The sequence below is a fragment of the Haliotis cracherodii genome, unplaced genomic scaffold (genome assembly GCF_022045235.1).
Source record: "Haliotis cracherodii isolate W230 unplaced genomic scaffold, xgHalCrac1.p SCAF_18, whole genome shotgun sequence".
Lineage (NCBI taxonomy): Eukaryota > Metazoa > Mollusca > Gastropoda > Lepetellida > Haliotidae > Haliotis > Haliotis cracherodii.
This window is the reverse complement of record NW_027266273.1, coordinates 6,980,412-7,003,374: the sequence shown is the minus strand read 5'-3', so window position 1 is coordinate 7,003,374 and position 22,963 is coordinate 6,980,412. Positions and strand designations below refer to the sequence as shown.

Below are 22,963 nucleotides of genomic sequence, written 5' to 3'. Positions count from 1 at the left end.
AATGTATATATTTTAATCAATAATATCCTTTTATCATTCAACATCACTACATGGGAACTCGAGTGGGCCAGACGTCTAAGTCTTCCGTCTCTTATTTCTATTTCCGACAGGACCTTATATTAACACATGAGTGAGTGAGTATGGTTTTACGCCGCTTTTAGCAATATTCCAGCAATATAACGGCGAGGGACACCAGAAATGGGCGTCATGCATTATATCTTAAGACATGATGTATTGTTCCCAAACTTGCAGTGAAATTATAGTGTTGGTGGCACTATTAAAAGCTAAAATGCATGTTCCTAAAACGTTGAGGACTGTGCGAAGTCATGTCATGTTAGATTAACTACAGTGATATGAAATGGTCCTGGACCTTTTTACAAGTACATCTTGTAAATTCAAAGGATACCACATTTATACATAGGAGAGTTTACGATGATTTGGATGTTTGTTGTTTAACGAGACACTTATATGCCAATCATATTTTGGCGGCTTGTAAAACAAATGCAGTATGGACCAGACAAACCAGTGATTGATATTATGAGCAGTGCCACATGTTTCTTTATAGATAAAATATTTGGGTATGAAATCAATAAGGATCAGTTGATTCTAATAACAATGATACACGATGGATGCGTTTGATTGTGATGTAATCACGATGACAAAAGTGACCATAAGAGGTATATGAACTAACCACGTGTGGCCCAGTCGTCTGAGGCGCCGCGATTCGCTTACAGAGGTGCGTCCCTTGAGCACGCCAGAAACCTAAGTGGGTTCGAATCCCGGTTCGTCCCAATTATGTTTCTTGGTTTGTCAGCACCACACCCGTGCACGTGGGTTTCACCGAAGTGGTAAACGTCTGACACCTGAGTCACTTCGGGCTTTCCTCCCACATTAAGCTGACACGCTGTGATATAACTGGAATAGTGTTAAAAGCGGCGTTAAACCCAACTCACTCACTCCATATAGTGTCGATGAGGAATAAACCGCTTGATGGAAACCTACACGGAAACCATAAAACACTGTGACAGGAAAAGAGCAACAACCTAACAGTTTAAATGTTAGACGTCCAAAGTTGTTACTCGTTGCTGGCACAATTTCGTGTAAATACAAGTGACAAAATCCTTTCCACATTCATAAAGCAGAGTCGTTTGTTCGATTCTGACGTTATCATGAGCATGTGTTTATAAATCACTGTCAAATGAGATGGCACAAGGTGTTCGGGACAAGGTGAACGTATCCTGCCCAACCAGTGGCATTTGTGGAGATCAGAAGACTGACGTCAACGATGAGGCGGCGTATCACAGCATGCATTGAGGCAGCTGGAGGTCAAACACGCTATTGAAGGCAACTGTGTCGACAATGAACATGTACTGTGTCTGACAGCTTTTTGGTGACATTTCAGACAACTTTTGAAAATGAAATTTCTTACCCCACCATTTTTTACCTAGAGCTTACATTACCTGTGATTGCACAATTTCATTCCAACTGTGGTTGATCAATCATTTGTTACCCCTCCCTAGATTATATGATAATTCACAACAAAACCTCTTCTTGTTATTTTTTATCGATCATGGAACTCATACTTTCTTTTGCCGTCCAGTTTAAGTGGTAAACGTCTTTGACATGGATCGCCTCCGTGGTCTAGAGGTAGAGCGTCCGCCCGGAGAGCGGAAGGTCCGGGGTTCGATCCCCGACCGTGTCAAACCAAAAGACGTTAAAAGATGGTACTTGTTGTTACCCTGTCTGGCGCTCGGCATTAAGGGACTAAAACATGGACTGGTCGGCTTGGAGTCAGTATACTGTGTCTGAGTGGGGTATTCATGTTAAGCTGCGGCATTGTATCTCAGTGAGCTTGCACTAAAAATCAGCGTCAATCCGGACTAGTACAAGCAGCCACACACACACACACACACACATACGTGCATGCACGTCGCTATATAAGTGCAATAATCTTGGACGCGACGTTAAACCCCATTTCACCTCACCTTTTTGACACGTTTCATTTGATGCTTTTCGTCGTTCATTAATTAGGTTGTTGTTGTTGTTGTTGTTGTTGTTGTTGTTGTTGTTTTACGCCGCACTCAGCAATATTCCAGCTACACGATAGCGGTCTGTAAATAATAGAGTCTGGCAATCCAGTGATTGACGTAACGAGCATCGATCCAGGCAATTAGGACACGATGATTGCATGAACCAAGTCAGCGAACCTGACCAGCCGATCTCGTAAGTCGAAAAGCATAATCGTCTTTTGCGGCAAACATGTGTTGCTGAAGACCCTTCTAACCTGCATCTTCACGGGTGGTCTTCCTCAGTTAACATGTAGCATCATTTGATGTAAGATATATCAAGTTCTTTGATCAAACAAAGAATGTAGATATGCTTACATGTAATGGTTAATTATGTTACTTGAAGCCTTGTCAGTGGGACCCGTGAAGATCCGGGATAGAATAGGTCTTCAGCAACCCACACTTGCCGTAAAAGGTGACTATGCTTGTCGTAAAAGGCGACTAACGGGATCGGGTGGTCAGGCTCGCTCACTTGGTTGATGCATGTCATCGATCCAAATTGCGTGGATCGAGGCTCATGATATTAATCACTAGATTGTCTGGTCCAGACTTGATTATTTACAGACCGCCGTCATATAGCTGGAATATAGCTGAGTGCGGGGATTGCCTAAAAGTCGGGCCGGGCCGGGCCAAGACGGGCCAAAGTGTTACTGGCTAATTACTTCATTATCGGCGATCATACCTACATATAATTGATGAAACATACACACATGACATTAATGAACAATCACCAAACAAAAAAAAGCACCATAAATAAGTAATTCGGAGTAAATCGCTTGAAAACCAGAAAGTGGAGCTGTGTGTAAGCGTCGCTGATCTTGGTAACATGTAAAAGAGCAATCGTTAAACGAAATAAGATTTGAAACGTATCAAATACTTCTAGCTATCGTGATACAAATTTCCAAGTCAGAAGTGTTCGGTCCGACTTGGCCCGGGCTGTCAAAATCCACTTAAACCTCACTGATGTATCATCAAATGGATCCACATCTTTCGATTAGTATTATATCTACCTAAATACCACTTTAAAGTGTCTCAGATCGCTGTACTTAAAGAAAACAAGGGGCTCCAAGTGAAGCCCTTTTCCCTCTACATTCTCAACATAGTCTCTATCAGAAGTGTTTGGCTTGTGTTGGGTCCGACTTGGCCCGGGCCGTCAAAATCAACATTAAACACACAGATGTATCTTCAAATGTGTTTACATCTATAGACTAGTGTTATATCTACCTATATTTTCCTAGGGAAAAGAGCTTCACTTTGAGCACCAAGTTTTCTTTACATACTGCGATCTGAGACACTATAAAGTGGTATATAGGCAGATATAATATCATTTTCTCTTGGAACATCTATAACATGTACAGCTACATGTATTTACCAAAAGAAAGAATCTACGTTTTTACTTCATTAAATAAACATTCACTCATTGAACATCTCCAACACTTTTGTCCATGTTGAGATCCACTGAAATGGTTAGTTCACTTGTTACATTTATATAGAACAGAACGATATTTGTGATTAAATATGATTGTGGATACATTTACCTTGGCTATATTTTAAAATTCAACAATAGCTTGCGTGTGGTTTGTTTGGAAACATAAAATCAACTATGGTTTGTAAAAACCATTTGTGTGTGTTAATATATATGTTTTTTAAAGGAAGAGGTGTTTGAATAAATAATTATTTGTGTGTTCACAAACCCCTATCATGTAATTATATTTTCCTGAATAACATGTTATTTGCATGTAAAATAAATGTCCCTGTTCACCTATGTAGAAAGTCAATAAGCGAAATAAAACTGAGTAACAGACTGTGTATTATAGATCCATAGAAATACGATTGCATAGACGATCAATTCAGAATACAACAGGTGTAAGGTGTGGGTAATTGAAATGTATCTCGATGACTAATTGAAATGTATTTCGCAGGTAATAATCAATAAACACTGTGACAGAAAAACAAGTGAAGGATTGAGTTGAATTTTAGTTTTGCGAAAAAGGTCCGTGGTTTCTGTGGATGAAACTAAGTTTGACAATGTTGCAAATGATCACCTTCTTTGACTTCATTACGGATTCTTCAACCTGTATCGAGGAGAATTGTTTACAGTTAAGTAAAATTCTAATTAAGATTTCTTAAAGCTGTCACGGTGGCAAATTCAAACTTCGATATCATGGTACACAGTTCTATTGTAAAGTCAGATTGGGAGTTCGAGATGGCGCTATGTACTTTTATCTCGAATTTGAAATAAGCTGTTAAATTTATATGTTTTGTTTGTTTGTTTTTTTGTTTAACGCCACACTCAGCAATATGCCAGCTATATGAGGGAGGTCATGCAAATAATCAAGTCTGGACCTGACAATCCAGTGATTGACATCACGAGCATCAATCCACACAACTGGGATAAGATGACATGCATCCAATCAACCAAGTCGGCGAGCCTGATAACCAACTCGATCCCGTTAGTCAACTCTAACGACAACCATAGTCACCTTTTAATACAAGCATTTGTTGCTGACGATCTGTTCTAACCCTGATCTTCACAGGTCAAAATCTATATGTATTTTTATGGTGAGGCGGTCGTGATCGGAGAATAGGTTCGAGAGTTCGGTGTACACATTCGTGGTCAATATCTCTCATGTTGTGGATGATAGGGATTTTGTCATGTTTTGAAGAAATGTCATCACTGGCATGCTTTTGATGGTACACAAAACGTAAGCTTTACCTCGAACATGCTAGTTCCGGTCACAAAATATATGCTTTATCTTTTACTGATTTTTGTATTAATAACATTACAACGTTTCTCAAGGTTACAGACTCCAAGGATTCATTAAAGTGCATTTTAAGCACCTAAAATTGACAACTAACACCCTGATCGCAAAACTCCTAACGATTTTTACTAACAATAGATACGAAAACTTTTGCTGAACCCGAGATTTGAATGACTGACAAATCCGTACTTTCTTGTGTTCTCATACATAAAACAGCAGTGTAAACATGATCTAACATGGCTTAATGTGGAATGTGTCTAGGATTGTAAACTGTCCATATTATTCCAAATTGTATGCATACACATGTGTCATGTCTTTATTTGGTTTTGTGTCTCTACCCGCAAACATATGTGGCAAGATACACCTTCCAGGATAGTGGACAATGTGGACACTGACGAAAATTTCTACAACATGTCCAAACATTCCCAAACAGACAGAATCATATGCTTTCTGAAAGTCAATCCAGCACATCGTTGTTGTCGTTGTCGTTTTTGTCGTCTACGTCATCATTATCCTTCAAGGACAGTGGACGGTATGGACACTGGAATATTTCGAATATTTGGAAATGTGTGCAATTTAATTAATATAAACACTATTTTAAGCGTCAAGAAACAGGATTTTTCATTTTTGTCATGAAGGGCGAGTATAACTTGGGAAGCTAGCTTGACATTTCGTTAGTACGGTCCTCATACTGTCTTTGCCTTGTTTCTCCTGAATCTCATTAGTTTCAAAAGAAACAGATAAATCGGTCATACAATGCTTTCATTGGATTTATAAAAAAGGACCATATCAGGTTTGTTCGCTTGGATACGTCTGACTCTGTATGTGGGCGTATTCCAAAGAATTTTATATGTAATTATCCTTTCCCACGACGCACTCTGCATATTCTGGGTCGTACCATTGATGGTCTCGGAGTCAAAACCACACATTACGGTAACAAGAGGATCGAACCATGCCAAAGATACTGTGTTTGTGTCAAGCTGGACATCAACTGTGACACAAAACCACACTTTGACGTTTTTGAGTGGCAAGTGACTGGTTCTGGGTCGATTTGATATGGCACTTCGCTTGATTGACACTCATTTCTGTACCGTCCAGCACCATCAACAAAATAAACATTAACATTGATATTCAGTACTGCATCAATGGGTCGTTTAGGAAAATCCATTGAATGACTTGTTTTCAGTCTTGACATTCTTCACAAGAGGATTTTCAGATAAATGAATATGTGCAATAGTGCACGATTAAGTTCAATCATGAAAGGCCTCCTTGTTAATCACACCATAGACGTTAAAATATGGTGATGATCCTCATCATAAACAACTATCATCATCATTATCATTATAATGTTTATGTTCCCGTCACAGTACATCGTATTTAAAGAAAACAAGGTATAGATATAAACACATTTGAAGATACATCCGTGAGTTTAAAGTTGATTTTGACAGCCCGGGCCAAGTCGGACCCAACACAAGCCAAACACTTTTGATAGAGACTATGTTGAGAATGTAGAGGGAAAAGGGCTTCACTTTAAAAATCATGTTTTCTTTAAATACAGCGACTTGAGACACTATAAAGTGGTATATAGGTAGGTATAATGCTAGTCTATAGATGTAAACACATTTGATGAAACATTTGTGTGTTTAAAATTGATTTTGACAGCCCGGGCCAAGTCGGACCCAACACTTCTGACAGAGATTTTCTTAAGAAAATACAGTAAAAGTGTTTGATTTTAACGGACCAGTTTTCTTTAAATACGATGTACTGTGACATTATAAAGTGGTATATATGTAGATATGATACTAATCTATAGATGTTAACACATTTGCTGATGCATCTGTCTGTTTAAAGTTGATTGTGACAACCCGGGCCATGTCGGACCCAACACAAGACAAACACTTTTGATAGAGACTATGTTGAGAATGTAGAGGCTAGGGAAAGGGGCTTCACTTTGAGCCCCTTGTTTTCTTTAAATACGATGTACTGTGACATTATAAAGTGGTATTTCGGTAGATATAATACTTATCTATAGATGTGAATCCATTTGATGATACATCTGTGAGGTTTAAGTTGATTTTGACAGCCCGGGCCAAGTCGGACCGAACACTTCTGACTTGGATTTTCTTAATAAAATACAGTAAAAATGCTTCACTTTGAGCACCTTGTTTTCTTTAAATACGATGTACCGTGACATTATAAAGTGGTATATAGGTAGATTTAACACTAATCTATAGATGTTAAGACATTTGAAGATACATCTGTGCGTTTAAAGTAGATTTTGACGGCCCGGGCCAAGTCGGACCCAACACAAGCCAAACACTTCTGATAGAGACTATGTTGAGAATGTAGAGGGAAAAGGGCTTCACTTGGAGCCCCTTGTTTTCTTTAAGTACAGCGATCTGAGACACTATAAAGTGGTATTTAGGTAGATATAATAGTAATCTATAGATGTGAATCCATTTGATGATACATCTGTGAGGTTTAAGTGGATTTTGACAGCCCGGGCCAAGTCGGACCCAACACAAGTCAAAAACTTCTGATAGAGACTATGTTGAGAATGTGGAGTGACAAAGGCTTCACTTTGAGCTCTGTGTTTTCTTAAACTACTGAAATATGAAACAAGAAAGTGGTATATAATTAAATGTAATACTAGTCTTTAGATATAAAGAATGTTAGGAACTTTAGAAGTGCTTGGACAGTTATTATGTAGTCATAATCATCAGTTTTTTACATTGTTGAAGGTGCATTTTTATTCAAACTCAATTAAATGAGCAAAACTATACGTTTGTGGACATTTGAGATCTGCCTAGATATGCGCGTTTCGTTTTATTATTCTGCAATCCATTTTTAGTATTACCCGCTGGCCCGGCCCGACTTTTAGGCAATCCCCTGAGTGCGGCGTTAAACAACAAACAACAACAACCTTGTCAGTGGGAACAACTACGAACTTTCCATGTAGGGCAGCCAGACGTTGGATGAATCGGTTTGTTCCATTTCTGCTTCCTCTTTTACAGTGCATTCTACCAATGACAACATCACGTACAGACGCAACCCACTCTGAAAAAAACATTCAACAGATTATTCTTCTCTTGTGGCCCATTTATTTGCATATTCTTCGACAGAATCCAAAATGATTTTACAGTTGTGATCCCAGTTGGTAGGAGGCTGCATACGATATTTTGGTCCATATTTGAATAACTGACGAAGGTTGTTATTGTCAATATTACAGAGGTCACCTGTGGTTAATGGACCCTCAGTCTTGGCAGCCACAAGTACTGGAATTTACACCATGAGCGGTCAAGTCCACGTTCTAGAACACATTCCTATAATTGAACAACCTGGATGAAATGGTGTTCGTACAGGAAAATGAATTTGTTGGTGGTTCCTGAAATTTGAAATATTGTGGCACATTTCGGGAAACTGACTTTTGTCGGAAAATGTTACTTAAATTTTAGGCATCAATTCCCTTGTTTGCAAATTTCAATTTCAAGAACATGCAGTCTCTGTCTGAATTCGTGGAGTCTGTTTCTGCTTTGGCCAAACGTCTCAAAGCAATATCAAGAACTGTGCTGTTTTCTTACAGTCGTTTAAATTCTTTCTTCGCTGCGCAATGGTTCCTGAAGGAAGAGCGACAAATCTAAATCAATGGTACCATTTGGCCTTTCTTGTGACCATGGCGGTGTCGAAGTCTTTGGGATGCCGGAAACAAACTCAATACATTGACGATGGTGACTGCCAACGCCTTTTATTTTGTCATTACATCCTTATGGCATTGCTGTACACAATAGTCGAATCCAATTATTTTCTCTGGACATGCTACAAAGTCTACTGCAGTTAAGGCTATTAGATAAGTGGTATATTTTCTGTAATATCCTAACTTTCATGCAAAAGATGGAGTGACTTTAAGAATTGAAATGTTGGAAGACACAATTAGAAACGTTTCTGTTGATGCAAGATCGATCATTTCTGTTGTGTCTCTCAAACATAAATCACCCACAAAGGGGACATTCAATGTCTTATCTCACGTTTTTAGTTTGACCAGATTGGTCTGCAAAAGGTTTTGTGCAGTATGTTTTAGCTGTTAAGTTAGATTTGAATTCAGGATCAGTTATCCAAATAGGACTGGTTTTGCATTTTTCTTGTGCCACATGAAGAAATAGTGCATAGAGATTGGTGAAAAGACCAATGTCCTCCAGCTTTCCTGAACATTTTTTAAGGATATTTGTAAACGAATCTTCGTGTTGTACATGTTGAAACGTTCTATCTATTTGAGTTTGAAAAAGAAATCCATTCTAGACATTGTGAGCATGAAAGTTTGCTTCTTAAGTTATTTTTAAGTATTGATGACTTATTTAACAAAACCCTGTTTAGACCCTGAGGATTCCGGGGTAGAATAGGTCTTCAGCAACCCATGCTTGCCGTAAAAGGTGACTATGCTTGTCGTAAAAGGTGACTATGCTTGTCGTAAGAGGCGACTAACGGGATTGGGTGGTCAGGCTCGCGGACTTAGTTGATGCTTGCCATCGATCCCAATAAGCCATTTCATCGATTACGTCACAGTTTATGTGCACATACGCGTCACGTGATACACAATAATATTTCGAGGGACAAACATTGCAGTTTTTCGCGCGCCTCTATTTGACAGTTGTTTTGCCGTTTACCCACATCAGTATTAGCATGGCTTCTACATCGCCTTTGTTTAATGTTTCTCTGCTGCCCGAGGATGTCCCTGGAGCTCAGTTTATTTATCCAGACGTCGATAGACATTCAGTTGTTCAGCTGAAACGGTGGTTGGAGTGCCGAGGCCTGTCGATGACAGGAACGAAGACCGAACTCGTCGAAAGGTAAGTCGTCTTATTTATTGTATTTCGTTAAAAATAGTATATGTAAGTTATGAGAATCTATGAAATATATATCTTTGTTAAAGGTATCGTGCCATTGTTATTACAATGGTATTAAGGTGCTTTGATGATTAACCCGATGAGCATGTAATTTACGAGACAGACGTCATATCAAAATCCAAACCGGAAGTGATTTCCGTAATATTTGTTTATGCTAATAACGGATAATATTGAAATACATTTTTGTGTTTCAAATCCATAAATGTATGTGGGAATAATAGATTAAATCTGTCGTGCTCTGTTGTATTCGTTATCAGAACGACATTTGCCTGGATGAGAGAATTCGGGCACTAAACGTTCGTCTGAAAAAGGGCAATTACTGTTTTCACCATTCTAATGTAACAGCTTGGGCTATGATACGGTATTTCCTCTATTATTTTTATATATTCATATGATGACCACAACCTGGTCTGGCAGCCACAATACTATATGTACCTCTGCCAATTATTCTATTTACACATGCAAACGTTGTTGTTATTATTATTATTATTTTCCAGATTTTTTAAGGCATAAATAATCCCACACAATTTCCACGTAAAAATAGAATGGAATTACCAAACACCTTTATTGTCATTTTCATCTCTATGTAGTGTTTTTCTTCACACACTTGGGTTAATATGAACAGAAGTATACAATTAACTTAGTTATTAATATGTATAATTATTACTTCAAAATGACAACAGGTTAAGTATATAACACCATTGCTTCAGGTCAGGAGTAAGAGCATTTCGGCATTACTATACTCTGCAAAAGATTTGATCTTATTATCATGATTACCCCATAACAATGATTAAAGTGAGTGGACTAATATTACTAGTAATAATATAGATGGAAAGTAATCATGCAATCATTTACTAGTAAGCTCAGTGGTTGGAAACTGAATTCATCTACTCATTGATCAATATCTGAAATTGTAACATAACTGATGTTTACCCATTGTTTTCCCCCAGATGTCAAGAGTGTATCAGAGCTCAGCAGGACACAGACATTTCCATTTCTATTGATAATGGGAAATAGTACCAAATAAAGGTTCAAGATGTTTTTGCATCTCTTAACGGGTAACTATGAGGTTTCAATTCCAGATTTTATCTTTGACCAAATGCAAAGATTGCGTAAGAATGGGTTGAAATATTATTGATGCATTTCCATTTCTGGATTGAAATGGCATTGAATTCTGTGAACTTTTGTTAAATGGATTTAATATTGTGAACAACATTTGTAATGGAACATCATTTAAAAAGTACCCAAAAATAAAATGTAAGGGAATTTTAATTACTGTTCACAGCATATTTTATTCTGAGAAAATTATATTAATCACTTAAATAATTGAATTAATCAACTCAAAAAAGATTTTTTTACAGGAATCAGAAAATATTTTTCCATCAGGTTGAAAAAAAAATGTTTGGAATATTGCATTTTGACATCAATATTAGGTTGCATGTTACAATAATATGTTGCACTGGTGCATGAATTATATAGCCAAATAGTTACCCGTGTCATGATTGTGTATTGCACTATTTTCTCTTTGTATTACAGTTCAAGTCTGTGTTCGGCTGTGAGGCAACCTCCCACACCACCTATCACTGGATGGAAGGCCTTCCCTTCTGGCAACATCCCACCAACCTTCTCATATGGTGATATATACCAGTATATTATTGCATCAGCCAGACTACAGCCTCTACCACAAGTCACTCCTATCAATGACAGTGATGATGATGATGATCAGGACAACACCTTCAGCACTGCAAAGCCAATGAAGAAGGGACAAGCTTTTTTTAAGAATGGCCACATACAAAATATTCAAACATGTTCTAAAAATGAGTATTATTATCTTAAATGTGAATGTCTTCCATCATACAGACTAGGTATGATGTACCATGTACATGTTACTCTTGATCATTTTGCTGTCATCCAGGATGCATCATGTGATTGTGTAGGTTCAGCCACTGGACGTTGTAGCCACATTGCAGGATTGTTGTTTGCATTAGAGGATTATACTGTCAACTTTGGCTATACAGCACCCTCATGTACTTCTTTCTCTTGTTCCTGGAATAAACCCTGAAACAAAACTAGAAACCCACAACCTGCCCACACTTCGCAGTACAGCAAAAAGAGAGCTCCTAACCGTGTTATTGATCATGACCCATGTCCTGTTGCAGATCAGTCTCACAGAGCTGACAGTAGTTTTGCAACTGCTTTCATTTCTTCTGCACTAGCCTTGGATACAAATACTTCATGGCAGAGTATCCTAGAAATTACTTATGATGATTATGAATTGTCTAATGACTTGAAGTTACATCTCATGGATAAATGTGATGTTTTCATTGAAAATGTGAAAGAAAGTATTTCAGAGTATGGGGTTGGCCCTTGTGAAGTACCTGGTACTGTGGGTCAAGCAATTTCTGATCAGTGGCATAATGCCAGGTGGTACAGAGTGACAGCATCTCTTTGTAAAGACTGTTCTATGGTATCCACAGATCGAGGTAGATATCGCTTGTTATCATCACATGTATGGGGTATTGATTGTTTTAATACAGTTGACATGAGGTATGGATCACATAATGAAAAAAGAGCCTTTGAAGACTATTCATTAAAATATGTAGAAACATTTACCTGCCTTGCAAGTGGTTTCTGGATAAATTCAAAGTATCCTGAACTAGGATGTAGCCCTGATGGCATCTTACAGTCTCTCAGTACAGATGTGGCTGATGGTGTTTTAGAAATTAAGTGCCCATCAGTACTTGAAAACATTAATCCAACTGAGGCAAAAGAAAAAATTACAAAGAAGCAATACTATTCATTTTGCAGCACTTTCGAAAATGGCAGACTGAAATTGAAAAGGAATCATAAATATTATTTCGGATGTCAAATGCAAATGGCCATCTGTGAAAAATCTTTTTGTGACTTTGTAATATGGTCGCCTGAGGGTATGTCAGTAGAAAGAATACCCTTCAATAAATTATTTTGGGAACAGACATACCGCCTCTTGAAAATATTTTACAAAAATATTCTAGTTCCTGAGATATTTGAAATGAGAGTGCCAAGAAAGCTACTTCCCTTTGATCTGTCTAAGTAAGCATAACAAACATGTAACATCAGTAAATGTCCATAAAAAACAAGACACAGAAGCTAATGGTCAGTGTGTTATATTTATTCACTTCCAACATTACTTTGATCATAGAACTGAATCACATGATGTATGATTCAGCTTTTTTTGAATACACTGTACAGTGTATCCTTGTGAGGTTGTCATGATTATTAGTACAATATACTTCATGTGTAAACTTGACATTATACTAAGTGAGCTCCATATCGTACCACACTTATGGTGAATATTTTTCTTGTGCTGCATTCATGAAGAAAGTGAGGTGAGGTGAAATGGGGTTTAACGTCGCGTCCAAGATTATTGCACTTATATAGCGACGTGCATGCACGTGTATGTGTGTGTGTGGCTGCTTGTACTAGTCCGGACTGATGCCGATTTATAGTGCTAGCTCACTGAGATACCAAGACGCAGTTTAACATGAATACCCCACTCAGACACAGTATACTGACTCCGAGCCGACCAGTCCTTGTTTTAGCCCCTTAATGCCGAGCGCCAGACAGGGTAACAACAAGTACAATCTTTTAACGTCTTTTTGTATGACGCGGCCCGGGATCGAACCCTGGACCTTCCGCTCTCCGGGCGGACGCTGTACCACAAGACCACGGAGGCGGTCCATGAAGAAAGTGAAACACCTTTGCTCCCAGTTAGTATCGTGAGGGCTAGAACTTGTTCTCGTTATTCAAGTTAGTAAACATTTCAACATTTTTTCACTTCTAACATTGTATATGCAATGTGAGAATATATGCAATGTGAGAATATATGCAATGTGAGAATGATGAACGTTAATAACTAGTATGCATGGTGTACAGCTTTATCAAAGCAACCAACTGTCCAGATAATGTTATTCAAGTTATGTTAACAACCATGATAACAATAATGTGCAGTACTGTCATTTGTCATTATTTTTATACTTCATGGACTAAGTATTTCACAAATGTGGATACAAGTTAACTTTGATCAACACAGCATGAAGAGATTTTGTCGCATACCTACTTATTGATGCAATACATGTAGTGTCATAAATCGTACATAAGTAAGGAAGAAGATTCAAAATTGCATGTGGTACCTTCAGAATCAGGAAGGAGAAAAGGACACATTTGAGTTTAAATACATAATTGGTAATAGAAACAATCATATCATGAAAACAAAACCAGTAATGACTTCCTGAAACATTTGTTATTGTTTTCAAGGAACAAGAAGTACTAAGTTGACAATCAGAACATATTTTTCATTGTTTAGAGTTTAACAAACAATTATGGTGGTGACAAAATGGTTGGGCTGAAAGGCATAAAAATGTTTTGCATATCTACAGCGGTAATGTTATTAATATTTTTCATTATTACTATTTTCAAAGTAATAGTTACATTATTGGAATATTATTTTATCATAAACTAGATCAGTGGAGACATGCAGATACTGTTACAATTGAAACAATGGTTATGAGTGTGTAGTTTTTTTTATATAACCATGAATCATACTTCTCGCTGAGAGATACCTCCGTAATGTTTACCCTTTTCTAGTTGTAGTCTTGACATGTCAATTATTCACGCTGTACAAAAGTGTGCATACCTCCTATACGGAAACTGGGTCATACCTCCTATACGGAAACTGGGTCAATGTTTCCGGCCTGTTCCCATGACCATGATGACAGACATATCAATTTGTACAACAATACCATGTTCAAATGATCATTCCAATACATACTGCAGTTGTTGGGGAAAATACCTTGATAAACAGTGAAATAATTGTAATACCTTGTTTTCTAATAACAGTTATGACGATACATCTCACCCTCAGGGACATGTAATAACACAGGTGAAGTACTACAGCCAACAATGCTGTTAAATATTAAAGTGGTTCAAAGCTCACATGATGATGGCTTTATGTCCTTGAAGAAAGTTTAGCATGATTCCAAAAACGATTTTCTGGGATAATATGTATGAACATTATGACACAGAACAGATCACAATTGTGAATGATTCAAACATCTATCTTCACAAAAATAAAACTGATCAACTAATTAGTAGCTATTTGATAAGGACGCAGTGAAAACTGCAACAGACATGAGTCTAAAATTGTTCACCAGCGCCAGTTATACACGAGGTGTCAATAAAAATTTGACGAGCAATATTACTCTTTGTTATTATTTCTTGCTGCAGGTAGTCACAAGTCATGATTGAACACCGACATATGGCATCGCAAATGGAAACTGGCGAAGGATGCTGAGCAATGACTTGGTTCATGATGTACATGTTTTAGTGTGCTTTTTATTGTATAGAGAAGTAGTATTTATGAGATATTGAAAAATAATCAGCTGATAACGACAACTACTCGGGCTAGAATTATCGTACCTCCTATCATATGTAATATACATTCAATCATGGTAATGGACTAATGTCCTATTTAACAAGTGGTGGCTGATAGTTGGAAAGCATTCCTATAACAAAAACTATCTGGGACGCTAAGTGTTTCATTGAAAGAGGAATAACTGTGTTTAATATACGATACTCCCTCAACCTTCCCACTGATCTCTCCACATGTATTCTTGTTCTAGCAATAGATCGAGTCAAGATATCTTCTTGAGGAGTCAGCTTGTCCCTTTTGCCTAGAAATGGAGGAATATTCAAGTGTGCTCTACGGCTCATGAGGAGATCTTTGATATTGAAGCCTCTATCGGCTAAGATCAAATCACCTGGGTTAATTTTTTCCAGAAAGCCTGATTTCCTGATAATATCTCTGTCTGATATGCCACCTTCATATGCATCAGACAAAAATGTAACAGCACCAGTTGGAGAAATACCAAGTAAAACTTTCAAGGTGTTGTGAGTTTTGAACTGAGAGTACATGTTGCCTTGCTCACCATAATCACTTGGTCGCTCAGAAAACACTTCGAAACAATCTACAATAACTCTGATGTTTTTGAAGCTTTTAAACACAGATGGCAATGTTTTCCTGATAAGATGTCTAGAAGGAAAGATGTGATCTTTCAAAGTAATAAATTTCATGTACAGAAACTGAATCCAAGTGGTAGTGATACAGGAAACAGAACCGACACTGATGTTATATCTATAGGATAAATCTCTTGTTGGAAAGTTTCTCCTTAATCTGACAAGTGTCAAAACAAGCTGGTCTTTGATTGATAAAACCCTGCACTTGCCAGGTTTACTGGAACTTATCTTATTTCCACGCCAGTAACAAATGTCATTTACACTGTCACCAAGGGAAGCAAAAAGATGATCAAAATGAACAGTTTTCATGCCAGTATAGTACTTGAATTTCTTCTTATTAGATACCAAATTATCAAATAGTAAATCACAGCTTTTGTTGTCAAGATCCCTGCTTATTTCACAATCTGAATCAGGGACTTGTGCGGTCATCTTTTCATAAATTTTAGATACCAGAATGCTGGAACACACAAACTCAGTCTGGTTGGACTCATGCTTCGTTGTCGGCATTGCTTGGCAGGCAGCATCACTGGACCTGAGCTCAGTCAAGGTAGCCTCTTCTGTGTCAGCACCAGTAGCACAGACATTCTGTTCCTGTTGACATAAAAATTAACTAATGATACAAAATGTTTGCTCATTAACATCTAAGGCATGGTTAGGAAATTGTTGTATCTTAGTGGCAATGTCATGGTTGAAGTAAGTCCCTGGTGCCTGAGTGAGTATGGCTTTACACCGCTTTTAGAAATACTCCAGCAATATCACGACAGGGTCACAAAAAATTGGCTTCACACATTGTGCTCGTGTGGGGAATTGAAACCATTCTTTGGCATGGCGAGTGTACACTTTAACCACTAGGCTACCCCACCGCCCCTCCTGTTGCCTTGAGGTCATTCTTGTAAAATATATTTTTTCAACCATACCATAATACCACCTACTACAATGATTGCATCAGCTGCTATTAATATTGACTGTGGCAGACAAGAAAACAAAGATAAACAAATGGTGAACAAACAACGTGCTTAAATGCTTAATGCATCAACATGATCAATGAAAACAGTGTTATCAATTTCAATGAAATTGAAAAGGACAGGGAATAACTTTCAAATTACAACTGCTTATTATCTAGCCATGGTGAAATGACATTAATGAGTCTTTTAGTTGAACCTTTATTCCAAAAGGCACACCTAAAAATGTTCATGTGTGACTGTGGCAGACAAGAAAACAAAAACAGGTCTAACCCTTTAAGGTTAGGTGTAAGGTGACATTTTCATAAACAAGTTATCTGCTGAAGCTAACACTGACTTGCAACTATGTCTACATACAAAGTAAATATTCCTTTTGGATAATATTATTAATGGTTTACATTCCAAAATTGCATACCATAATTTTTTTTACTTAAACAAAATATGGATCTAATATTTACCATTGTTTACATGGTTAAAGGGGCACTGATCTAACGCAATTCCCCGGACTGGTTGTTGCCTTTGTTATTGTTTTTTCCCCCGTGAGTACCCGGATGATACGCAACGCAACTGAGCGTGACCAGAGACTGGGCTACCGTCTGCAAAGACAGCTAAATAAACTTGGAGGCTGGAGGCAATATTTGTTTTACGCATTTTTGCAAAAACACTGATTGGTTAACTGTAATCCATAAAGATTTCGACAAAGGGCGCATGTTAATTAATTCCTTCAGCCTAAACAAACAGACAAAAAGAACAGCGGAGCTGTTCTGATGTCGTCATTTAGAAATACCCGAGATGGTTATAGTTTAAAACTAAAAAAAGTATCCATGCAGTGAAAGCATTTTCGGATTTCGGCTTGCGTTGATAATACGATTACAACTCCCTTGTTGTCATCCACGTTTTCTGGTATAACCCTACACTTGTGTATTTGTCGTCATTCACTTGATGCTCAGTTAATGAATTTATTACAGGTACAATTAGTGGTAGCACCACTTAGATTACCTGACAAAGGTTCCCATTTGGCATTAATTGTGTCTGGGGTAATTATTCAATCTAAATCCAGGTTTGAAGTGAGGTGAAATGTGTGTTATGTAATATGCACGTGGCAGCCCAGCAAGAGGTAAATGATCAGTTGATTTACTTTTTTTTGTAAATCAACGGATCGTTCCTAGTCATCAAAGGATTAACAGAAAATATGTTGATTGATTAATCACAGTTATCTTGCACAGTGGATATGTCAAGAGTGAGTGTTTACATGTCTAGGTTTACTAAAACAAAGAGAATACACTCATATCATGGCGTGAAGTGCCGATGTACAAACAACATACTTTGTTCAAAGGGTTAACTGATAATACGTTGATTGATTGATCATTGTTATCTATCACTCAATGGATTTTTTAGGAACCGTGGACGTTATGAAAATAGTTGTCACGTGGGCTTTCTCAGCCGACCATTGAGACTTTACACCTATGTAAAACACCTGAAACAATCCAAGTGATCATTTGAGAAACGAACACGGGTTATAATATCCCGAAACGATATATATCTTTTAAAATATGTGATTGTTACTGACACACGTGACATCGAATAAGTTTCTTTGAACAGCTGCAGACGAATGGGATATTGTTCCTTTGTGTGGATATTCACGAATATATCCCTCGAGCAAGGAAGCTGCCTAAAATTTATACACCTAAATTTGGTAGGTTGTAATTATGGTATTTGCATTTTGTTTTCCTTCATTTGAACCGATTCGTTCTTGTTTCTCAACGTCTTGGTTGGGAAATTCTTCAATGAGTGATAGACGTTGTTTTCACAGATCATTTCCTTTGTAAGCGTGTATATATTACCGTCAATTTTTTAAATTCTGATTCTCTCAGGCAATTATAAAATGTGTAAATGATTCAGTCATTTTGACTAAAAATCTGTCCAGATTGATTAAGACGATCAAAAGGGCCTACAAACATCACAACAGATTATTATGTAGGATTAGAAGCCAAACAACACAGAAATGTTCTTTTCAACGTAACATTTTCAGTCTCTTGGTGATGACATTAAACATCAAAATGTTTGGAATTCGTTATCATAATAATACAGATGGAAATGTTTTTCAGTCGCTTTGTAAAATTACTGAATATTTAGACGTTTAATAAATTTGTTACACATTTGACAGTAAAAAAATATACACACAATAAAAAAAAGCAATGATCAGGTGAAATCAGGTGTTGCAAATCAAAATAGTGTAAACGAAAATCGCAAAATTACCAAGCAAGTGACTTATCAAAACTTAGTCACCATTACCGATGCTACCCACAAAGATACCTACATTTCCTTATTATCTCGAAAACTGTATTTCATTTTGTTGATCAATGTGACCATACGCCCTTATTAGTACCCATAAAAGTGACTAATGCATTTACGAATGGCGCAGCCGAGGTCGCGAACTAGTCCAGATTTCTGCTATACATCCGGGTACTCACTGGGAAAAAACAATAACAAAGGCAACAACCAGTCCCGGGGAATTGCGTTAGATCAGTGCCCCTTTAAATATGATTGCAGAGCCCATTTTACATCTGATTACAGGCTTAAATTAATTTTTTTTACAAATGTAATACATTTATGGCAATATAAAATTTGGTCCATACCAATTCGATATTGACTGTTTCCTGCCACTCCAGGTGCTTTCTAGAGGTGTATGGGTGGTCAGCTGCACACACTGCAAGTAAAGATAGGCCATCACCTGCTGTAGAAGTGGGCTCCAACCTGGATACCTTACATGGAAGGGGACATCTCTCCACAGGGCTCTTTCTTTTCTTTGAAAATTTCACCACCTTGAAAAAAAATAATATATGGACTGCACAAATCTGCAACTATGTTTGGAACATAGGCCTAGAATCTACTTATTGCTCACATGGTTGCTTTAATCAAATTTTCCATGACATTTGAACCCAAATTAATGCTTGTCATAATTCCTAATTAAATAAATCTGAATCAGTTGTTAATTCTGAAAACTGTTCACCAAATTGACAAAATGTCGTATGACATATCCAGTAAACACTTTGAACATAGAACATTAATTTGACCTTCTAGGCCTAGTCTACTTATGGTGTATCGACATAGATCTAGATGTATGTGTCTGACGTTATAATGACAAAAATACACAAAATCATAACACGTACCTGATCAAAAGTATATGTTGCCGGGATAGGATCGGGATGTTCAAGTGAAGGACCATTCCCGCCGATAAAGTGCTTGGAACATATGTAGGTATACTTGTTGACCTTGTCCGTCGTAAAGCCCTCTCGACAACAAGCGCGAACCCACCTTGCACACTTCTCAGGCTGCTTGTGAAACTTAGGAAACAAAATAAAATGGATCCCTGCCATGTCAGGCCTATCCGTATAGCGGTTGTCACTTCGGCAGATCCCATACGCACAGTGTTTAGCTGGCATCGTGTTAAAATATCCGAAACCGCGCTACGATTCTAACAAGCGGAAGAGGGACAAATGGCAATGTTTGTCCCTCGTTTTTCGCGCATGCGCGAACCTAAAATAGAGCGGAAGTATCTAAAATTCTATTTTTAGTAGTTTGGCCTTATTGATGAAATGGCTTATTGCGTGGATCAATGCTCGTGATGTCAATCACTGCATTGTCTGGTCCAGACTTGATTATTTACAGACCGCCGTCATATAAGCTGGAATATTGCTGAGTGCGTCGTTAGACAACAAACCAAACCAAAACCAATTGCGTGGATCGATGCTCATGATGTCAAACACTGGGTTGTCTGGTCCAGACTCGATTATTTTACAGGCCGCCGTCATATAGCGAAAAACTTAATATAAATGAAAGATCGTTTAGGAGCATTAAAGCATATTAAGGTTCTGTTTGTTTGTTTGTTGTTTAACACCGCTGTCGTCAATATTCCAGCTACATGACTGCGGGACCCGTGAAGATTCCGGGGTAGAATACGTCTTCAGCAACCCATGCTTGCCGTAAAAGGCGACTATGCTTGTCGTAAAAAGGCGACAAACGGGATCGGATGGTCAGTTTCGCTGACTTGGTTGATGCATGTCATCGATCCCAATTGCGTGGATCGATGCTCATGATATCAATCACTGCATTGTCTGGTCCAGACTCCATTATTTACAGACCGCCGTCATATGCTGATTACGGCGTTACACAACCAACCAACCAACCAACCTTTCTATCATCCATGAAATCATTCTGAAGTCACAGGAGAACAGCTGGGACCCGTTCCACAAAGCAGTCTTAGCGCCACGACTCTCGTCACGGCGTGTCAGCTTAATGTGGGAGGAAAGCCTCAAGTGATGCAGGTGTCAGACGTTTACCACTTCGGGGAAACACACGAGCAAGGGTATGGTGATGACAAACCTAGAAACATAATCGGGGCGAACCAGGATTCGAACCAACAATCATAGGTTTCTGGCGTGCCCAATAGACGCAACTCTGCACAGCAAATTGCGGCGCCTTAGACGACTGGGCTATCCGTGCCTCCTAATATTAGATTATACATGCATGACATTTTAGCAGTGATAATATGTAAACGTAATCTGTTTTATGTAAATAACAGTAACATAAATCAATGCATTTCGACACATCTACATGAAACGATTGTGGTGTTAAATTTACATTTATGTCATGATAAAAATATTTTATAATAACCTTTATAAAATCATATTTTCTATATCATGATATCTAATAAATAGACTTAATACTACAGGTGTCTTGAAGTGCTGTTGAATGGAAATCGGTGTATATAGCTATATCAGGATAGGGCATGGGTTGTAAGGGAAATAACTTGTCAGATAATACCAGTACATGTTGCCAAAACAACTATCTATTTATGTATCATACACATCTTGTGGGGGAGTCAGTATTCTTTGTTGATTTTTGGAACAAATATCTATAATTCACTACTATTCTAAGAGGATGAGCACGAGTGTCAGAATTATGTCATAAATGATGGAGCAATGAATTAACGCCTGTGATGATTCAAAGCACTAAATATTTGTTTGTTTGTTGTTTAAGGCCGCACTTAGCAATATTCCAGCTGTATGACGGCTGTCTGTACATAATCTAGTATGGACCAGACAATCCAGTGATTGACATCATGAGCATCGATCCACGCAATTGGGATACGATGCAATGCATCAACTAAGTCAGCGGGCCTGACCACCCGATCCTGTTAGTCGCCTCTTACGACAAGCATAGTTGCCTTTTACGGCAAGCATGGGTTGCTGAAGACCTGTTCTTCCCCGGATGTCTACGAGTCTTCATGGTCAGGGTATTTGGAAACACGAACACGTTGAGGCTAGCTCAGTAAAAGCATACTGCGTGAAACTGGAACAAGTTTTCTCAGAAACTACTGACGTTATCTTAGAGATACTTATCAATTTATTTATCCTTTCCAGGGAAGGGGCCATTGGTGTGTATCAATTTCACATTTAATCATTTTTTCTGATGACATAAAGCGGCCCAAGTCGCTATCTCTTCTTAAGGCTTTATAGGACTCTTTTATATAGTTTATATTCACTTCTACATGAACAAACAAAATTCTAATGTGCTCCATGGCAGGGGATAGCTTTAACGCTGTTGTTTCATGTTTCATTAGAACGTCCGTGGCGTTGGCGAGAGGTCACTTTGCGCAGTCGTTTTCCCACATGGTTTGAAGCCCTAACATAGTGTACCAAACGTACATGTACAGTGACAACGGCGTCTAACCATTGTCAGTCTGAAAAAGAACATTACAAGGCAATATGAATTGATTTTGTCCGCGAACAGGTCACACACAGCAAATACCGTGACACAAGAAATATGAACAGATCTTAACGAATATCCATGGGTACAATGTGTGAAGCCCATTTCTGGTGTCCCCCGCCGTGATATTGCTGGAATATTGCTTAAAGCGTTGTAAAACCATACTCACTCACTCCTCATGGTCAAAAATATTTTCAAGTGATGAAAGTAGGTTTTCACTGCCCAATAGCTATGTGTGTTTGGTAGATTCACGCTTGTGAAACTTGCGGTCCCCGTGACCAAGATGTTAATGCCAAGTATCGTTTGCATAAGGTCATCCACAATTTTTGTATGTTTCTCATCTCCAACCTCAGGTAACAAGGGAGCGGGCGGACAAAATAAAATATGCAATTTTTTTTTTAAATCTTTCAATAATTGTGTACTTGGTACACTTGGTACCAGTCAAT

At 38.0% G+C, this 22,963-nt stretch overlaps 1 protein-coding gene and 1 pseudogene across 1 annotated transcript; one reads left to right on the top strand and one right to left on the bottom strand.

The window, feature by feature from the left end:
- The first annotated feature begins 9,505 nt into the window (after positions 1-9,505).
- Positions 9,506-12,805, top strand: LOC139465718 (uncharacterized; annotated as a pseudogene).
- A 2,371-nt stretch (positions 12,806-15,176) lies between these two features.
- Positions 15,177-20,232, bottom strand: LOC139465726 (uncharacterized). Its single transcript, XM_071247552.1, has 3 exons — positions 19,919-20,232; positions 19,385-19,570; positions 15,177-16,374 (listed from the first exon to the last, which is right to left on the bottom strand). The coding sequence occupies exons 1-3, from the start codon at positions 20,189-20,191 to the stop codon at positions 15,235-15,237; spliced, it is 1,599 nt and encodes a 532-aa protein (XP_071103653.1). The 5' UTR covers positions 20,192-20,232; the 3' UTR covers positions 15,177-15,234.
- Positions 20,233-22,963: the final 2,731 nt, after the last annotated feature.